The 21,323-nt window shown below is 48.7% G+C and overlaps 1 protein-coding gene across 1 annotated transcript in view; it reads left to right on the top strand.

The window, feature by feature from the left end:
- The window catches only part of ALK (ALK receptor tyrosine kinase), a gene marked incomplete at both ends in the record, with an annotated part of 583,016 nt that overhangs the window by 498,810 nt on the left and 62,883 nt on the right, over window positions 1-21,323 (top strand). Inside the window, 3 exons of the mRNA XM_079791596.1 lie at window positions 4,297-4,466; window positions 17,368-17,462; window positions 17,624-17,752. Coding sequence (XP_079647722.1) covers window positions 4,297-4,466; window positions 17,368-17,462; window positions 17,624-17,752 — 394 coding nt within the window. The remainder of the gene's footprint in view (window positions 1-4,296; window positions 4,467-17,367; window positions 17,463-17,623; window positions 17,753-21,323) is intronic.

The following is a 21,323-nucleotide window of genomic DNA, read 5'->3' as shown; positions in this document are numbered from 1 at the left end:
TTCACACCCAGGAACACAGACCTGTGGCATCTTGGGTGGGGAAGGATTTTGAACCTCCATTTAAAAGCTTGGATGTCCCTGACGACAGCCCAGTCCCAGTCATTTGGCAATGATTAGATGTGGGGAATATCCGGGCAATATCCACCATCTGCCTCAAGCAAGCACACCTTTGGGCATCTCTGTCTGTTGAGAAATGTTCCCTTTTGTGGAAGTGAAATACAAATACACACTAGAATCCATCCTTGGTTTTGTCTCAACTATGGAAATTCATGCAGCCCTTCAGAAATTCACAGAAAGATAGTACCTCCCCCGCATTGTAGCATTTCCTACATTTGGGGTTGCATGCACAGTGGACATTACCTGATACCTTTGATTCTCTTTTGTCCAACTTTAGCCTAAATTCCATGCTGATATGTTTTTTTATGGGCTCAAGAGGTTGTTGTGAAGTTGCCACAAGGTATGCATAGCAAACACGAGGCATGTTCTAGACATAAAATTGCCGTAATTGCCTCTGGGGGAGGAAGGGCCATGAGAGAATAATTGCATTAGGCCCAGCCACAATGCAGCTCTGCTTTACATGCAGAACTTTAATTAATGAAACGACAAACACTGGTGGCACATAATTGGAAAGTCTATCAGGCCCACCGAGAGGGAGGGAGCAAAGGCCTGGTGAAAGAGCCGGCTGGAGCCAGGGATAGAATTGCTGGGGCGTGCTCCTGGCCTTGTCTTTTTCCACTTGTCTCTTTTGCTGTCTGCATATAAAAGAGTTTATTAGTCCAAAGCTGCCATTTATAACCTATATCTATTAGGGCACGTAGAAGGATAAAAAGTTTTACTGTTACAGGCCCCAACGAGTGTTATTTCTCATAAATATTGTTTAGCACTAGAGGCCCAGTGCACAAAATTTGTGCACGGAGAGGGGGGCGGTCCTTCAGCCCTGCTTGCACCCTCTCACAATCCAGGATGCTTGTCTGCCAGCCTTCCTGATTGCCCCTAACCACTCTGCCTGCCTGATTGCCCCTAACTGCTCGCCTACCTGCCTGATCACCCCTAACCACCTCTGCCTCAGTCCTGCCACCACAGCTTCGTCCAGAAGGACATCTGGAATGATGTCCAGAAGGTTGTTTGGCTATCCTGTCTAATTAGCACTTTTATTATTATAGATAGTTGCCTTGCTCCAAGCTGTAAGGACCTGCTTGACATAGAGATAGAAAAGTTTTAATTTTTACTCTTGATTATGGCAATTAACTAACACAGATGGCCATCAAAAAGGTGACTTCCCGAAGAGTATATAGAAAACAGTTCTGTTAAGTCCTCTTCCGCGAAAACATTCATGTTGTGCATTGTATCTGCCTGGCTACATAAAAGAGTGAAGTTTCTGTCTGCCTTTGCAGTCATATGAGTGAATTGTCTGAGACCCCAGCCCAATCTGGTTTGGTGCTCACAGAATAATAGAGGTCTTTTTTTTTTCTTTGCTCCATTGGTGGAGATTTCCTAGAAGTTTCAGGATATCTTCCTTTTAATTTTTCCTCAACACTCTGATTTTACTTATGTCTCTCACCTTTGCTTTCCCTCCATCCCCCACCCACAACAGTAACTTGCTCCAGGCTCACTTTACTCCAGTGTCTAGGAGATCATGCAACACCACCAGAACTATGATTCCCAGCATTCCTGGTGCTCCCCGAGCTCTGGGCTTCCGCTTCTGATCCAGGGGCTGCCACCAGAACTACAATTCCCAGAATTCCTGGATCCTCACCACACTCTTGTTTTCTGCTTCTGGTCCAGGGGCTGCAGAAACCAAAAGGACTGGGAACTCCAGCCCGCTCTCCCACTCTGCTCTCCGGCCAGGCTTGGCGTCCCAGCCACCCAGGACACCAAACCTTCCCGCCTGCTCTCGGGCCGGCTCCATGGCTCTGGCCAGCTCCGTGGCTCTGGCCAGCACGGCCATCTTTGTTGTGTCAATTTGCATATTCCCTCCTTATTGGCCATGGGCACAGCCATCTTTATTGTGAAGTGATGGTTAATTTGCATATTACTCTTTTATTAGATAGGATTTGTATAAGATTTCCCATATTTGTGTGAATACTCTTGTTTTATGTATATATACACATACACACACATACACATATATGACTATTCATTGTTTGGCAGAGACAGTGGTTATAAATGGTTTAAAATCCACTATCTCCTTAGTTCCCCCAATATGAGGGCATTTCTGGGAGGAGGTCTTGTTAAAGAATAAATTCCGATTGAGCAGATAGGGCCTGAGAGCCAGAATTTCTAAGAAGCTCCCAGGTCATGCAGCACTGCTGGTCCCCAGACCACACTTTGAGCAACAAGGGTCTAGAAAACCTTCACAATACACCCAAAAGATTTAAGTGCCTATCACCACAATATGTCACATGTATACAGCAAAACAGATATGGTAGAAAGAACATAGAACACAGTGTGATATTCAGGTCTGCAGCATATGGACTTAGTGACCATGGGTTACTCACTCCACCTGTTGAAGCTTCAGTTTCCATATCTGAAAAATGGGTATGACAATACCTCTCTCTACTTATTGTTAGTATAAAATGAGACAGCATATATACAAGTACCTAACACAGCTCTCTCCTATTCAATAAACATGTAATTATTTTATCCTATAGGCCACCCTGATAGAAATTGGTCTTATTAAGATCAAATTCCAAGGGTGTTTTTGTTCTAGGCACCGAACAGTGACCCAGGTCTACCTGGCATGGGTTTCTACACATAATGATATCAAAGGGATTCTTTAACCTAGGAAAATAGAAGTCGTTGAGAGGGACTGTAGCCTGTGATCTGCTCTGAGAACCACAGATAGTTGCTCTCTATTCATTTAGGTACAAGTAACTCATAAGGGATATTCGGCAAGAATTGACATCAGTCCTTCAGTTCTTCTAATTAAGAAACTGGTGAGAGCCATCCACTGTGGGTCCAAGAGGAGAGTTCATGTCCCGTTTGCATTCTCAGGTCATCGCTGCTCACCCAGCCCAGGGATCTCTCACTCTCAGGGTTGTTCTCATTCTTTACCCAGAGGTGATGTGGCAGCCACATGCAGGCCTTCTGATGAGGGCCGCGTCCTCCCCTACAGGAAAAACACTCCTTCTACACCTTGGCAATGGTGGGCACATTTTAAGCCATTTTTTTAGTTATTAAGAATTGCCTCTTACTCCAAGTCCAAGATGAAAATGGGCTCCTCACTGAGAAGGCCAGGCTACTTCCTGCACTAAGTGGCCCCGTCTCCCCAGTGGTCTCAACTGAGGCTGCACTTTAGAATCACCTGGAGAGATTTGAAAAACTGCTGATGCCCAGGACCTGCCCAAGGCCAATTAAATCAGAATCTCTGGGGTGAAACCATGGTTGATGAGAACTCCAGCTCGCATAAGACACATTTTACCTTGCTTTCCACAATAACCATTTGTTATTACAGGATGTGAACAGGAATATGTGGGGCAATGCTATGCTGTAGTTGTCCTAACTTTTAAGTGTTTATAGAGTGTTTCTATCAAATATACAACCTCTATTACTTTAAACACAAAGACCAGAGAGCTTGTTTATAGTATACACTGCCTCTGGGCATGACTGTACTTAAACTTTCTTAGAAATATTAGTTATATTTCCCTTTCATATGTCTAGGGAACAAATTCATAGAAACCTTTCAAAAATACATACCGAATACATATGATTGTGGCTTCCTTTTGGCAAAGTGGGCATTCTCATTCTGAAAGACAACCATTTTAAAAGGTCTTAATTTGCAGAGTTTTGTCTCACCTTTGCCTTCCAGTGGTCACAGGTATTAAGTCATAGGGTCTTCAGTTAGCTAACACATGACATGGAACCCTTTAAATAAGATTATCAGTGTGTTCAGGGGAGAAATAAAAATCTATGATACCCACATCACTGAAAGAAGTTGAGTCACAAAATTACTAGCCCAAGGTCACAAAGGGAATTGGGGCCACAGACAAGAATGTTTGGGTCCTCTTTAGGAAGTCCATTGACCTTGTTGCCCTTGATATCACCTCAGAGGAAGAATCTTGTGAATTTAGGATGATGACATCAATCTGAACAAAGTTCCAAAATGGCCCATTGATTGCCCCTGCCCAGCTCCTTGAACCTTAAGTAAAGGCCTTTGGGAGACAGGGAGCAAGATCAAGTACAGGGCATCCGGCTCACCTCGCTGAGTCTCCGCAACGTCCTTAGGATTGAAAGTTTCAGAAAGAGGCCCTGAAGTTTCTTTAACACCGTGTCCTCTGGCTCTTCTCTCCCTTGCAGCTCCGAATGTCCTGGCTCATCCAGGGAGTCTTGAGGGGAAACGTCTCCTTGGTGCTGGTGGAGAACAGAACCGGGAAGGAGCAGAGCAGGATGGTCTGGCATGTTGCCACAAATGAAGGCCTGAGCCTGTGGCAGTGGACGGTGCTGCCCCTCCTTGACGTGGCTGACAGGTGGGCCTCTTTCCATCCCCGTCACTCCCTTTCTCTCTATCAGCCAAAATGCAAAGGGGTCCAGTCTTCCCTCCCCCATCCTCTCTACCCAAAACACACATCCAGATGTGCACATACACGTGTACACACAAACGTGTGCAAACACACACATGCACACATGCACACAAACACACACAAGCGTGCATACTTTCTGCAGGCTTACAGAGAGTACCAAGTTTCTCTGAGGGATGTCAGTGCTAATGAGCATTCACCTCCCACATCTCTGGCCTGGCCTGATTGGCTGCCTCCAATAAAATGGAACAACTCGTGTCACCCCCAAATAATAATCAAGCTTTATATGTATACAGCATTTTCTCTTACTCAATGCATTTTTTCTTACTTTCCCATTTGACTATTTATTCCTTAATTAACAACATCAAAACCTGCCACACAGGTAGGGCAGGCCTTACCATGTTCCCCACTCCTGCCCTTTTCACAAGGGAAGAAACTGAGAACCAAAGAGGTGAAGCACCAGCAAGTAGCACCAGAGTGAGGACCAGCGCTCAGGTAGATCCAAGTCCAGTGCTTGGTGGGGTCAGGTCCCTGAGGCAGGTGGATGAGGAGCGTGACAAATTCTTCAGGAAACAGATTCCATCACTAATGACCTTTGTGACCTTGAACTTCTCTGGGTCTCAGTTTCTTCATCTGTAGACTGAGAGGGTTAGACTAGAAGATTGTTAATTTCCCGTGGCTCTGAAATGGAGCAGTAACTGCTGAGTTCAGCGGCCACTTGTCTTGTCGGGATGGCACCAGACTGCCACCTGCAGTCAGCCTGGAGCAAGCCGTGCTTGAGTACAGATGGCCTGGCACAGCCGCTCACAGGACACTCGGGTGCGTCCTGTTGAACCCCAGGTGGTTGGTGCTGATCTGTTCCAGACCAAAAAGGGGGTTGGGTTCTCTATAGAGGTGCCAGATGAATAGATCTGGGAAGGTAAAGGCCATCTTTAATAGGCTACGTAGCAAGCCCTACAATCCCAAGCAGCCTCTGCATTAAACTCTCACAATACATTTAACTTTCCCTCCTGGTGGATCTACCATCAAAAAAATGAGAGCAAAGGGCTCAAGAAAAAGCAGAGGGTGATTTCAGGTGGTACACAGCTTTGTAAATATAAATTTGGGTCTCAAATTCTCTACCCAAACATCACAGAGTCTGCTATTCTCAGAGCTCGTACCTCAGGCTCTGCAGTCAGGGGAAGAAGCCATTGTCCTCCCTCTGAGCACGGGCTTCCCACCCCTTCCATGCTCATGGGTTAGACATCAAAGCCTCGGGACATCCCCAGGCTCAGTGTCCCCAGGACAAATGGGTTTAATTTAAGTGAAAGAAGGGGCAATATGGGCGCTCCCTCAGGATTGGGGGCTGTGTGCAGGGGGTGGAGATCAGGAGGGTGATGCCGGAGCTTTCCCTACTGGCGGATGCTGAATTAATTCAGATGAATCAAAGGGAGTTTTTTCTCCTCAACCCAGCAGCCCTCTCTCGTTCATAGCCACTCCAGGGGATTTACAGCAAGTAAGATGTTGACTCTGTTCACTCCCATGCACTAGAGTTCTGTTGGAAGGAGGCTGTTCTCAGCCTCCTTCCTCCCTATTTAGGGCTATTTATCAGATTGACATTTCCAATATTGATGAGACCAAACTCTCCAGTGGGGATTCAGACAAAGGCCAGCTTCGTTTGATGATGTCTCATGACCGAATAAGTGTGAAATTACAGAACACACGAGTGCCCCCGTTCTCAGAGCCTGCGCACCACTGACATGCTTTGATGTGGGAAGCTTACCCCGCACCCCAGCCCCGAGCTGGAGATGGTATAGGAAGCATCAAGACCCAGAGGCAAATATAACTGCTGGAGGGTGAGGCACAGGGTTTCACTTGCTAAAATCCAACTAGACTGTAGATGTGACTGGCCCATAAAATGACAGAAGCACTGGGGATGAAAGATCATAGGCTTTAGAATCAGAAAATCTCAAGTTTAAAAACTGGCTCAGCCACTTACTAATTGTGTGACCTCAGCCAATAACTGAACCTCTCTGCGCCTCAGTGTTTACATCTATAAAATTAGTATAATAACATGGGGTTATTATGATAACACTAGAGGCCTGGTGCATGAAATTTGTGTGGGGAGTGGGGGGGGTGGGAGTCACTCGGCCCGGCCTGTACCCACTCCAATCTGGGAGGCTTCGGGGGATGTCTGACTGCCTCTTGCAATCCGGGACTGCTGGTTCCTAACCACTCATCTGCCTGCCTGCCTGCCTGATTGCTCCTAACCCCTCTGCCTGCCTGCCTGATCGCCCCTAACTGCTCCCCTGCTGGCCTGATTGCCCCTAACCGCCTCTGCCTCACCCCGCACCCGGGACCCAGGATTCCCTCCCTCTGGCTGGCCACAGGCACCCATGACCCGGGCCAGCTTCACAGCCACAGGGGACCATGGGCAGGTGGCTTCGCCTGGGCCACAGCCGCAGGCGCTGCTGCCCGGGACCATGGGGCAGGCAGCTGGTCCCTCTCCCAGGCCGCAGCCTGGCTGGTCCCCATTCCTCTCTCCCCAGTGTTGAGTGTCTGAGCTGTTATGGCATGATGGCATGATGACCATTTGCATATTAGCTCTTTATTATATAGAATCATAGGATTATTATGAGACTAAGTAAAATGACCATCAAAAGCATGTATATATAGTACTGTAGATATCAATGAATTTTTATTCTCCATGTCGCGCATTCTCATCCCTAAGTTATGGTAGCCTCAGATAATTTATTGAATAAATAGCACATATCACAACCACTGATCTTTCAAGTCAAGCCATGTTCTATAAAAGAGCAATAATAGCATCTATCTCCTAGGGGCTTGGAGAAGGAAAGCGCATGGGGAACTGCCTGCCCAGAACTAAATGCTTTGTAATAGATAGTAATAATCTTCTCCCCACCTAATGCCTCAGAAGAGGCTGGGATGCCCAATTTAGCAATAATAACCAACCCTAAGATGGAATGAGGGTTCTTATGAATTTGTTGTCATCAATGTTCTGTAGACTCCTTATAAGGGTAAGTCTCTGATGGAGGAGAACCAAGAGGTACAGTCTTCTCTCTTTCTCCCAGAAAGAGTGAGCTATAGCTGCCCAGATTGCCAGAAAATGAAAATGGGAGGAGGGAGAAGGTAGAGGAAGGAAATAAATAAGGGAATGAGAAAAAGAAAATAGATAAAAGACAAAGACCAACAACTCCCTTCCTCCTGACCTGGGGCAGATGTTAGCACCTTGCACCACCTGTCCACAGGCAGGTCTTGGCTCCAGCTCATCAGCACCCAATTCCTGGACAGCTCTCCAACCATGGAATCCTCCTTAGAGACTGCCTGGTACCTGTGCCTTCTTTGTGTCTGGTCACTGTCCTGTTGAGATCTCCTTATATGAAAGACTTTGGTCTTAATGGTGTGTCCCAGTCCTTATGAGCAGGCAGATCTAGAGCTGAGCACTTGAGAGCAGAGAGCTACCCTCAGATTGCTGCCCCACACAGTAGTCCTTCTGCAATGACTCAAAGAATATGCCACAGATACATGAAGGCTGATGACAGGGAGACATTGATCCATAGAATGATATTTCTTCCGTCCATTTCCAAACAGGCAAAGTGATAGAAATATTGTCATAGTCTGTCATTCTTATAAAATAATATTAACTGTACAACCATACTGTAAAGGGTGACAGAAAATCTCCCAGAGCAGTGCCCGGTGTGTCTGAGCAGTGGCAATACCCCGGGAATACAGATATGAGCTCTCAAGGTTGTTTTGAAGGATAGCACCAATTTAAATATTGGCTTGATGTGCGCTTAAAAGTTATTGCATTGCTTTACATCCACCTCATGTCACTAGTTTTCTTCATTTTCTCGCCACTTCATCTTCTCCCCTTCCATTCAATTTCCACTCTCTCTGCTGGAATTAATTCTTTTCTTTTCTCAAATGGAAGAAAGACAAGTTCTCTCCCCTTATTCTAAAAGTCAGTCTTTTGCAGGGACATACTTCAACTTTTCCTCTTTATAATCGCACATCTTACTAAATGAAACACAATGTTCCCACACCATCCTAAACTTCAACATGTCTACAGAGCAGAGGCAGATGCTAAATTTAGCTCATTACAAGGTGGATTTGGAACCACCATGGATCAAGTCATGTCCCAGGAACCACTGCAGTCAGGCAGCCAAATAGAAAGCACATCACTCATCGCATGTGTGGGCTGCACTATCGTTATGAAGGCTTTTAGTTGTGCACTACATACAGAGCCTAACAAGAAAAAGCATCCCCTCCCGAGATATTTAGATTTCCTATTCCCTTTGCATCTTTTTCCCTAAATGACAAGTGGTGTGTTTCACAAATGCATCTTTCAGATGGGATCACTGAAACGCAGTTACATCTTCATGTGCTGAGACAAGAGACTCCACGAGCCAAGATTTTTCTCCTGGTCCAATCTTGTTTCTCATCCACAGAATCCCCGTTTTATCAGGTGTTCTCAGTAGCAATACTTGCCCTTTGTGTGACATCTTTCTGTGATGAGAAAGGCATTAGGGGGCATTTTCATGACAACATATTCCTGCCTGAGTAAGGAGATAGTAAATTCCAGTGAATGGAAATCCAGGCATGTCCAATGAACCTCGGTTTACAGGTCTAGACACACCTCTGAAGAAGTTGGGTTTAAGTCACATTTTTGTAAATTGAATCACAGCTTTCTCATGGAGCCACAGGAAGAGCTCTAAGTAGTGGTGATTAAAGCTGGCATTTGTTGAGTACTTACTGCCTGCCAGTCACTGTAACGGGTACTTGACATGCATTATCTCATTTCATCCTTAAACCCACCCCACTGGGGTAGATACTATAATTAATCCCCTTTTTCATAAGAGGAATCTGAGGTCTACAGAGGTGAAGTAATTTTCCCTTCACCTGTAGGCTAGTCTGCTTCCTATGGACTCGCCTGAGAAAATGAGTGGCCAGTGTTTGGCATGTAGTAGAAATCTTAATAAGTGGTAGCCATTGTTGTTAACAAAACATTTTGGTTTGGGATTATTTTAGGCCACACCTCTTATTCATTCTGAGTTAGATTTTTCCTTTGCTTCATCCACCCCCTGAAATCCATCATCTTAATTCCCCACCACCAGCTCCTACCCAAGACCACTCGCCGCCAGCCCCGCTGGCCTACCTGCTTTCTCTAACACCTCCAGCCGGGCAACCCAGGAGGAGGAGAATGCTCCCCTGTTCCTTCCAGGGCACAGGGCCCACTCACCACAGGCCTTTCAAGTCAGCATCTAGCATGCCTTTGATTATCTCTGCCCCAAAACTATGCATGGTGCTGGTAGACATTTTTTATTTGCAAATATATTAATGTGCCATGTCAGACAGAGGCACAGAAGTAAAATACATTTAGTTGTATACTTAGCGAATCACCCTTTGTAGAGAATAAAGTTCACTTCCATAAGGACTGACACGGAAAATCCAGGCTATTCGGTGGCTGCACTATCCCCAGGAGAAGCCGGCCAAAGGGCAGGCCCTGCGTGTGGTCTCCACCGCCTGCCTCCCCTTTCCCACACATTTCCAGGTGTAGCTGCTTTGCCTTCACCTCCCCGCCTCATCCTTCCCCAGGGAGGAGAGATGCCATAGGAGTGGATGTCACACTGGGCAACACCCCCACACACACATCTGTCACAGCAGCTCCTGAACCTGTCCCCACCCACTGCAGCCACAGACCTCTCTTCCAGGTGCTTTCCTCCTTCACCATGTGAGGTGCCCACCCTGCCCCCCACCTCTGGGAAGTTAGGGCAGATGTCATCTCCCATTTCCAGGAGAGGATACTGAGGCGCAGAAGGGTTAAGTCAAGGGCCTGCAGGTAATTAAACATAGAGGCTCCCCCTTAGGGGTCCTTCTTCCACCTTCTTTCACTTCACCAGAAAGTAGCCTGTGAAGATGCTCAAGTGTGAAATGGTACTAACCTCCACAATCACCCAGGCACTACATATTGATTTATCCAGCCAGCACTCACTGTCGCACTTGGTGCCCAGACAAGCAGCACAGCCCCAGCCCTCCAGGACTGTCTGAGACGGCGGCAGGTGGGAGGGGGCTGGTGATTTTGCATGGGAAGATTTTTATGAATCATCACTTCAGCTCACTTTCCATTGACTAGAACTCAATCACATGGTTAGAGGGATGCTGGACTGCTAGGGATGCTGGATAATGTAGTCTAGTTGTGTGCCCAGAAGAAATGAAAATGGGTTTGATTGATGGGGGGGAGGGGAGGGAATGATATGTTGTGTCATGAAATAAGCCAGTGTATACAGTCCCCATCTCTGGATATCTGTCAGAGTGTCACTTGAGAATACTGATTCCTTATTTAGCTACTCAGCATTGATCAGTCTTGTGTTCTGGGCCCCATACACAAAGATTCCAATTCAGTAGATCACATACTAGGCCCAGGAACAAATATATATATATATATATATATATATATATATATATATATATATATATATATATATATAATTCCCTAGGTGGCTTTGATGTCTAACCACATTTGGAAGTCACTGGCATAGAATGTCAAATTCAGCTATCTTGTGGGCAAGACGGGGTTAAGTAACTGGAGAAGTGCCATTAGCTGTCACATTATCAGCAAACATATATTTATCCCCCAACAAGTGCAGAAATAGAAAGGGGTATATGACCCAGCTCCTTGCTGGGTCACAGGGCCTGCACGCTGAGGAATACACAAAGCATGTGCATTGAGAGGCAAACAGTAACACAAGGACCCTTTGTGCAGGGCCCCACTGAGCATGGCCAGGTTCAAGGGCACAGTGACCTCCATGTCTCAGGAGAGCTGTCGTGAAGAAAATGGGATGAGGATAAGATGGAACTCGAGGAAAACTTAAGTCTTAGGGAAATGTAAAAGGGACAGGGCTTCATTCCAAAGAAGGCCACCAGGATGAGCTGAGGCTCAGAGACAGGGCTGTCTTGTCTGGGTTCAGCAAGGTTGTGTCAGAGAATCCTGAGCAGTCTCCTCGAGAGAGGGTGAATGTGGACATTGTGCTCTGGGCTGTAGGGATAGAGCCACTGAGCCGAGAGATGGGCTGGAGATAGGAAACCAGAGCCTGGAGACTGTTGGAGGCTTTTGGGAGGGACCAAATGTGAAATGATTTGAGTCTCAAAATGGAGGTCAGAAAGGGGGGAGAGGAGCTGGAGAAGAAGAGGTCCTTGTAGCCCGAACAGCCTTGGGTCGGCCCTCTGAGGAGGAGGAAGCTGGGGCTGGTGGCTCAGCAATGCAGTGTGCAATAAGGCGTTGATGTATACAAATCAAACATTCATAACTCTGGAAGGATCTGGCCTTGTTTCTTTCTCAGAAAATATCCCAGATCATTGGAGCAAGGAGTAGTTAGCAATTCTGAGCTTTAAATCCTATTTCTCACACTGATTTACTGTGACGTTTGGGACAAGTTGTTACTTTTGATTGCTAAGTTTCCACAATCAAGAGTGCAAAGCAGTGAGACAGATCCGACCTATGAGCCTGGTTTAAGAAGTAGTCGCTCAAAATGGCAATAAGGGAGGGAACCCCTTTAGAATAATGGGATGTTCAGATCTGCTCAAGATTTTCCTGGTAAAATCCACAGCTTAGTTTACAAGTCAACAGAGGAATATGTTTTTCATATATTTTTGTGACAGTCCATTTTATTAGACTTTGCTGATATTTGAAGCAAAGCAGAATCCAGTTCTCAACATGCTGTTTTCCAAGAAACTCACTGATGCTCATGGTTTCCATCCTCACCACCATGCAGATAACTCATAGTCTTTATTTCTACCTGAGTCCCAACCCAGGTTTCCAGCTGCCTGATTGGCACTCCACCCACACCTTGGATATAGCCCCACAACCACACCTGCTCCTGAGGGATTCTTCTGCCCATTGCTGTACATTTGCCTAGGCATCCAGTTCTTCCAAGTCTGTCTTGACGTCTCTCACACTGCCCAGATTCAATATTTTCCCAGGTTATATAGGTTGTAGCTCTACGAGGGAAGGTCTGAAAGGGACATTAGAAATCTCCTCATCAGTGAATAATGGGAATTACAAATCTGTCCACACTCCTCAAGGTGAGGATCCTTGTTATGAATCTCTATACTCCCAGCTGTAAACAAAGTGGCTGGTTCATAAAATAATCTTTGCTTGAAGGCATGTGGGGAGATATGTAACTTAAATTTCCACCTGGAGAAACAGAGATTTCTAATGAAATGTAATATAAGACAGGAACAATGAACTGGAATCTCCCATGTTAAAGAAGGATGGATGTCCACTGTGGAAATACCTACCTGACAGATTTTTTTTAAACCAAGGTGGCGCTGACCAAGTTTCAGTGACTTGCCCAGGATCCCCAAGTGTATAGCCCAGTCTTCACTCCACTCTCCCTTTCACTCCACACTCCATCAGAGAAGGCTGCTAATTCACCCACATGATATGCTTTTGTCAGGGGAGAAAAGATCCCTTTCCCTGTGTCTTTTCACCTTGGGAGGGGCCACCATCTCCGGCACCATCTCGGCCCTCCATGCCACCAGCCAGCACTACAGCAGAAAGGGCCGTGTTGGAAATGTCTGTGTGTCCCAGAAAGGTGCAGCGGCCATCCCAGTCTCTGAGAAAAGTGGATGCAGGTACTTTCCAGCTCTGGATACCTTCCAGGTCCCCAATTGCTCCAAGGGGCTTATTGTACTTCACCAATGTCACGGAGTTCATGAGACTAAATGAAATGAAAGAATTGGGGTAGTTCTGCAAGGGAAAGTGAGAGAAGTTGCCAGGGATGAGAGACCTACTACTGTCTCCTGGTTCCAGGCAAGTCAGACGATGCTCCCCTGAGGTTCCTGCTCTTCTTTGCTGGCCTTCCAGACCATCTAGCTTCGGAACATCCCTCCCCCACCAAGTACATTCCTTCTCTTTCCTCGGGGGAAAAGAGACATTCTCACTGCTCTTGGTGTCTTTAAGCCCAGAGGGGAAACCAAGTCAGGAGATGGTAAATTATTTCTGAGAGTGGGAGAGATCCTTGAATGTCCAGCCACCCGACCACTGGGCAGGAGCCAAAGACTCCTCACAGGGCTCCACTGTGTGTCCATTAGAACCACCTGGAGCCCATTGTGTTCATTAGGTCCCAGCCAGTGCTGGTCTCAGGAACCCCAAGCTGGCCATCAGCCCCTCCTTTTTGATGGAAACTGAAGTCATTTACACAGACAATAGGGCGGACTCGGCAGGGCTTTTTCATCACATACATTATTCTAATAGAAATGCATATTGCGACCCAAGCTTTGTGACGGTCCATTTTAGAATACTTTGCCGAGCAAATCAATTGTGCAGTGAGCCATTGGAGAAGGTGCTTTTCCTCAGCAGAATGTGCCGGCTCTCTCGAAACAGCCAGAGCCCAGCCAGGCCTCAGCTGCGAGAGGGGTGCTGGGTACTCCCTCCTTCCGAGCCCATGGTGGTTGACAGAGGAATCTGAGACATGGGGCCCATCTGTCAAATGCCTTTTACCCACTCCGGCCATTCTGTCCTGTCCTCTCTCCAAATAATTCCTATTCCCTCAGTCCACATTCAGACACACCTTTTTGTCAGCTACTTAAGATCATGAAGTGAACTTAATTAGCTATGTCAGCCCCTAAGGCTGGCCGGGTGGCAAATAAGGCGTTACATTCACTGTCCATTAGTGGTCTGTGATCTAAACTAGATTGAGCATTTTTCGAGCTGTGCATGAGCAGCATCAGCACTTTCTACACAGAGATCGCCCGGAATCTGGGAGACACCCAATTCCAAGGCCACCCCTCAGCCTCGCCCACTGCCCTAATGGCCACCTTCCAGAATCCCCCGGGGCCAACTTTCAGCAGGCCTCTTTGTAAAGCTGAGCAGCCAGGAGTCAGGGCCGCATTCTTTATGAAAAGTCAGGCTCCAACCAGGATCTCCAGCCAGATCAGTTTTAGCAACAAGTTCCAAACTCCACCAGTTGGGAAAAAAAGAGAAAAGGCAACAATAGTCCATTCAATCACAAGTGTCTTCTTTGGAGAAACCGAAGAGTGGAGCAGTTGTGAACCATTGAAGGGCAGGGAGTGACATCTGCAATGCTGAGGGCTAGAAAGAGGGAGCTCAGCTGCCACCGTCTTAAGAAGCACAGATCAGAGAGGGAGCTGGAGGAGCCGAAGAGCTGCCTCTTCCCTTCTCCCTGCCCAGCCGCCCACGGAGAGGGAGGGCACAGCTTCTCTGGACATGGAGGCTTGGTTCCCTTCCCCTACACAGAGCTAAGGCTTTGGGGAGGGGGCAGCAGAGTAACCTGTATGTTCATTACACCACCTGGCCCCTGCGATCCTGACAGGAACGGACCTGGCTTTCCCTCAAACCCACAGCAGCTCACCTGGTACCTGCTAGAACTTCCCCTCAGACCCGGAGCACTCTGCCCAGTGCATGCTAGAACTTCCTCTTCACCCCAGAGGAGTCCACGGGGCACATGCCAGAACTGAGGCCTGAGGCCATGGCCCACTCTGGAGAGTAGCCTGGTATCTGCATTGGGGTGACGGGGGGTGGTCAACAGAAAAGAGTGGTTGGGCCAGGACGACTGTGAGAGCCTTGAGGAAGCCTCACCCACCTCCATCAGGGAGAGGCTGAGCAGAGCCAGGAGCAATCTCTTCTTCACCTGAGGTTCAGGTAAAGACCCACAACCAGCTACCATGCAAAGTAGAGTAGCCTGAATCTGGTGGCCCCAGTGGCCGCCTCTTGGCCAGTGGCCCCCACAAAAAAGAAACTCCTAGATGGTTCTGCTGTCTCCTTCCTGCCCCATCACCTACCATCCCCAGACCCCGTTCCCAAACTGCCTCTGTTTCACCCCTGCCCTCCCCACACCCTTTGCCCCACCTGTCCCTTCCCTGTAGCCTCTGGAATCTGGAGCTTGTAGGGAAGGGTTGGCTTCCTAGGTAGACAGAGGCAGCATCGCGTGTTTACAGCTGATGCGACATCTGATTGAGTCTTCCCTGATTATTGTGAGTGTTCCTGACTCAAAATATGTGCAATTCCAAGTGTCAGTCAAACTCTTTTAAACAGCAGCTGTCACCGCGTTGCCTTACAGAGCACTTAGAAACTCTTCTATTTAGAAACCATCCCGGCCCCAGCCTGCATCATGCCATCCATGCTAAGAGTCCCCAGTGGCTGGTTGAGAACTTTGCAGCTCTAATCTCTTTATAATAAAGCAGGTAGGAGGGGAGATGTTCAGTTTTTCCAAAAGGGCCCATTTAGGGGAAAACATGAGTTTTTGTCCCCCTCCCCCCATGCTTGATAGGCACACATATATAATTTACTGGCTCAGGCACCCCATAGGGATGGCACACCCATGATGCAGCTCAGCATTGAAATCAGTGCCCAGCATGGCCCTTGGCCTATGGATGTCAGATTAGGAGATGACCTAATCAGAAAGGGGAGACTCAGGAAGGTGGCCGTGGGCCCCTTACCCATGGTTGTGTAGGAGCATCAGGCAGCTCTGCCTACTGTGTCCTGGGACACCAAGGCTCAGGCCAGGAACTCAACTATGGACCACGTGCCCCATGGAGATCTGGGGAACTAGAGTTGTAATCTTGCCAAGACTCAGAGAAGCCACTGAAGGTGTGTGATACACACATGCCTCTCACCATCTCCACCTCCTTCCACACCTCTCACACCCGAGCCAGAGGGGCCCTGACTTGCTCTGACACATCTCTCACTCCAGTTCCTCTACTGGGAATGCCCTCTCCTCACTACCCTCCACCCCCACACCCACACCTTTGAGTCCTTTTCTTTTTTCAACACCAACTTAAATACCACCTCCCCTGAGAAATGCTCCCCACCTCCCCAGCCTGGTGGATTTCCTCCTTTCTCTGAACTCTTAGAGGATTTTATCCACACCTCATGTGGCATTTACCTCCCTTTACCTATTCTACACTGATGTATGTATACACTCTTCATCTCCCCACTAGACAGTAAGCAACTTGAATGCAGTATTCCTGTCGGATTTCTCTTAGAATTCCCCATAGGCCTGTGTCCTATGTTTCCTCTGCCCTCTCTGTCCCGCTGTCTCCAAACCATCAGTCTCCCATTCCTGCCAACACTCTGGTTTTCTGCTCTTGCTACCCCTGGCTGCCAATCTATTGTCTGGGTTCCTTCTCTCTCTCCTTTGTACTGACAGCTTTATTGAGCTATAGGTGTGCATGTTGACGACTTTTAGCAAATGTACAGTTGTACAAAGAGCACCACAATCCAATGTTAGAAAGAACCCTGGGCTGGTTTTCAGTCAATACTGTCCTGACTCCCAGCCATTGGCAACCATTGATCTGCTTTCTGTCTATAGATTTGCCTATTCTAGACATCTATATATATAAAAGCCTAAGCGACCGTCACAACTGAAACAACCAAACAGACGACTGAACAGGCTGCGTGGGGTGACCAGGCCATCAGAGGGGGAAGTTAGGGGTGATCAGGCAGGCAGGCAGGTGAGCAATTAGGAGCCAGTGGTCCCGGATTGTGAGAGGGATGTCCAACTGCCTGTTTAAGGCCCGATCCCATGTCTACCCACCCTGCACACCCAGAAAGTGAAAGCTCTCCTAGAGGTTCCAGGAGTTCTAGACCCGAGCCCCAAACTCCAAATTGGATTAACATGTGGAACAGTCCCTCGGAGAGGGCAGTGCATTGTGCTGGAAAAGTAGAGGGAGATGTTGACTGCCTCCTCGGACAGCCGCTCTGAGACAGGGAAGGCTGATGAACAGTGATCATGAGCAGGGTCTCGGCACCCGTTTGCTGGACGCTGAGTCCTAAGATGTGGCCAACCCAGGCTGTTCCTCACACACACTCCTCTTAATACATGTACAGGTTCTGGCTGCAGATTGTCGCATGGTGGGGACAAGGATCCAGAGCCACCGTGGCTTTTGACAATATCTCCATCAGCCTGGACTGCTACCTCACCAGTGAGTCCACCCTGCCCCCGGCACTTGTTCCCACCCAGACTACCCGGGTTCACTGTCCCTCCTTCAACTAAGCCACTTTCTCCCACCTTCCCTTGGGGCATGCTCACCTCCCTACAGCGGAGCCTCACTTAACTCAACCAATGGGGTCTTCTCTATTCCAGTCAGTGGGGAGGACAAGATGCTGCAGAATACAGCACCCAAGTCAAGAAATCTGTTTGAGAGAAACCCCAACAAGGAGATGAAACTCTGGGAAAATATACCAAGAGAGACCCCCCTCTTTGACCCTACAGGTAAGGGTTCAACTTACTAATTTGAGCAAAGTAATTATTTGTTGCAAAAGGCAGAAGAAAGATGGGTGCTATGATCGAGATGGGGAGCTAAGTTTAAAGAATAAGATGTCAACCTTTAAAAGGAACATTACTTGCACTTTGGCTATGGGCCTCCAAGAAGAAGCTGGCTCTCTTACTACAGAGCTTCTGAAAGGTGTGCGAAGGAGCACTCCTCCATGCACAGGGAACACCCAGGCCCTGGCACAAACAGAGAACCAGGCTGGTGACCTCTCCTCAACTCAGCCCCTTGAAACCAGTCTCCATTCACTGAACAAAGCAAACCTTCTGTCAGATCTTCCCTCCACGTAAAGAGGGGTGGGCCCAAGGCCAAGGTTACCTGTTGCATGAAGGCAGGCTAGCCCATCCTGGGTAAACACCCCAGAGCGTCAGGTTCAACACATTTCCCCAGAGCTTGGCTCCCATCAACGCTGCTTGATTCAGCAGTCCTGGGATGAAGGACTGCTTGAGGGGTCTGCCGCTTCCAACACAGGCCTCTTCAGCCTCGTGCCCTAAACCATGGCAGTGACTTCTCAGCTACTCTTTGTACAGGGCATCATTTGGGGTCAGTCTCAAACCCCAGCATGATGTTCCTCCGCAGTTATTAGCTCCGTGAGCCAGCCCCAGGGAAGCTGATGAAGGCCTCTGGGCCACACCCGCAGGTCAGGGTTCCCCAGGTAAGCGATGGGCCTGGACACTGAGGCTTCTTCTTACATGAGTAACCAGGAGACACTCATCCTCCTGTAAAAGGTCATACGGATAGATAAATGATTAATCTCTCATTTCTATTTATAAATGTGAAATCCTTGTTTACTGCAAATTACATTGAATTCATTGCCTCTCAACATATTAAGTATTAGCTTTGCTTTGTGTTTGACGTCATTCTTCCTTTCCTCCGAAAAGCTACCCCAGGACTAACTATCCCATCCTAGCTCCTGCCTGACCTCACAGCTCCAAACCAGGGAAAGAGTTCATGGCTTTTCCCATTACCTCCCCCTTCCTCTCTTCTCCTTTAACTGGAAGCTCAAAATACCTTTCCAGTTTTCCACACTGCAATCTCTGTTGCCCAGCCCTGCCTCATGGTTCATGGCTCATGAAACCGTCTAACACAAGGGAGGACCTGCTTTCATCGTCCAGTGGCCTTCCCCGCATCTCATCCCATAAGGGAGCAAGTACCTCCCTGACTTCCCGGCCCTTGGTCAACCATGGCTCCTGTGGTAAATTCAGGACATACTAAGCAAATGTCACGGCAAGCCACCGCCTGCCTAACCACCAGCACCGGTTACATGGCAGGGGTTCCGGAAACACTTACTGATTGATTGGTGGACACTTAATGCTTGAGCTCGGTTCTCAGATGTCAGCTGCTGGCTCCCCTGCAGCGAGCATTCAGAAACCTGCCATCCACCCAGCCTGACTCGGGTTTATTGCCATATAACTCCCACTGTCCCTAAAGGGCTGATCGATAAGGGCCTGGCTAGTGGCCACTCAGACTAATGAAATCACACAGCGGCTCAAAAGCGTTGGTACTCCCCTACCACCTCCAGATAAAATTAGAAGCGAGTGGCTGCCTGAGAGGCTGGAGATGACAATGGCTGGGACACAGCTTCCTCTACTGAGCGGCCCAGCCTCAGAGCAGGGTAACGGGCAGACGGCTGTGGATCAGCATTGGGTCTTCAGACCCCCTTTTGGAGTAACCCATCTCAAAGGGAAGAGGACACTGAGCCCCTGGGAGGCTTTAGAGAACCCAATAAAGAGTTAGTGCTTCCCCAGGACCCACTACCACATCAGGGAGCAGCTCAGGTGAGGGAGAAGCTGAGGCAGGCTCCCAACACCCCTTCCCCTGCTGTGTTTCAGTAGCGGGAGGCATCTCTCCCCCAGCCTGACAGACTCCCAGACCTACCTTGCTGTGGACCCTAGCAGTGTGTGGTGGGGGTGCCTCTGTCTTCATCAAAAGGATTTATAGGGGGAGGGGAGCAGGGCCTCCTTTTCCCACCACCCACAAGGTAAGGTCCACCGGGCCCTCTGCATCAGCACTGGCCAGGACTCAGGCTCATGGTCAGGGAGAGGAGGCTGGCTGCCCCTGGATCCATGTTGAGCCCGCAGTTCCAGCAGACTCCTCTGAGGGCAGGCCAGTGCTCAGAAATGCTGAGCAGGACCAGATCCAGGCCAGGAGCTCAGAGAACTCACAGGTTAGAAAAGGAGAGAACAAGTAGACAATGATTACGTCCAGTTACATGCCTATGGCAAGAGGAGTGCTGCAGAGGAGGGGCCTGGGGGAGGAGGGGCCTGAGGGAGGGGGGCCCTGGAGGAGGAGGAGTCCAACGGGCTCACGGAGAGGCCTAGGTCAGGGCCACACCCACTCAAATAATCACCAGGCAAACGCTGGCCTGACACCCACCTTCCATGCGCCCAGCACAACAGGGGCGAGGTGAGCCCATACTCATTGCTCTGGAGCTTCTGGCCCAAGGGAGCCAAGTGGCCTGGGAACAGGGAGATCACAGCCTGCAACTTAACCCAAACGTAGAGCTCCTACCTGGAAGGCCCCCTAGAGAGGACAGGAGGGCTGGGGCCCCGAGGGGAAGGGAAGGGGAGGAAAGGAGTAATCCATGAGCACACCTGACCCTGGCTAGGGTGTTCCACACGTCAGCTCCTCCCGTCCTCACTGCCCAGGGACAGCTACTGTGTTCCCACTGTAGGGAGGAGGAGGAGGATCTGGAAGAATGTAAGTGGCCCACAGCTGGTAAGGAAGGGGGCCTGAAATCTACATTTTTTTCAGCCAGCTGAGCTACTTCTGAGTGTCCAAGTCTCCAACCCCAGATCAACACCAAAAATGAAAAAGAGGGTAGTGCGTCCAGTTGAGAGTCCCTGCATAACCAGTAAACAAATCAGTTGTCAGAGGAGATAAGATTTTCCTCCCAAAGTTCAGCGCTGTCTGTTTCTGCTGGGCTGGAACAGGGCGGCTGGCTAGGGCACCGCCTGGAAACGCAGAGGCAGTTTCAGGAGACTCACTCACAGAGCTTCCAAATCTCCCTAAACACGTCTAATCCCCCCGCCCCCCGCCCCTCCAACCAGCCGTCCCCTCCAATGAGGGCCTGGCAGGGAAAAGCCCGGCCAGGTGCCTCACGAAGCATTCTCGGAAGCCTGAGTCACTAGCTAATCAGAAAAAAAAAAAAAAAAAAAAAAAACACAGAGAAAATGGGACAAGTATTAAGTCTGAGAAAATTACATTTGTCAGCTTTGCACATACAATTACACTAACCAAATGGTTGGGATAATGCAATCACTGAGCTCCAGAGCGCTCTCCCGCTCTCTAATGAGCATTAGTGGTGAGGAGGTGGGAGCAGGCTCCGCCGTCCTGTCTCTCTGAAAGCCCAGGTAAGGACAGGCAGGGCCCCTGCCCCGTGACCCTGCCTCTGCTTCCTCACCTCTCTCCTCCGGCTGTGTAGGGAGAGTGGAAAGGGATCAGCTCGGTCTAAGTGAGAACCAGACTAAACCTTGGGCCCAACCCACAAGTCACCACAACTCGTGGAGTCCT

This window comes from Cnephaeus nilssonii (assembly GCF_951640355.1).
Source record: "Cnephaeus nilssonii genome assembly, chromosome: 15".
Classification (NCBI taxonomy): Eukaryota; Metazoa; Chordata; class Mammalia; order Chiroptera; family Vespertilionidae; genus Cnephaeus; species Cnephaeus nilssonii.
Note: the sequence above shows the minus strand (reverse complement) of the source record. Positions and strands in the feature narration are given on the sequence as shown.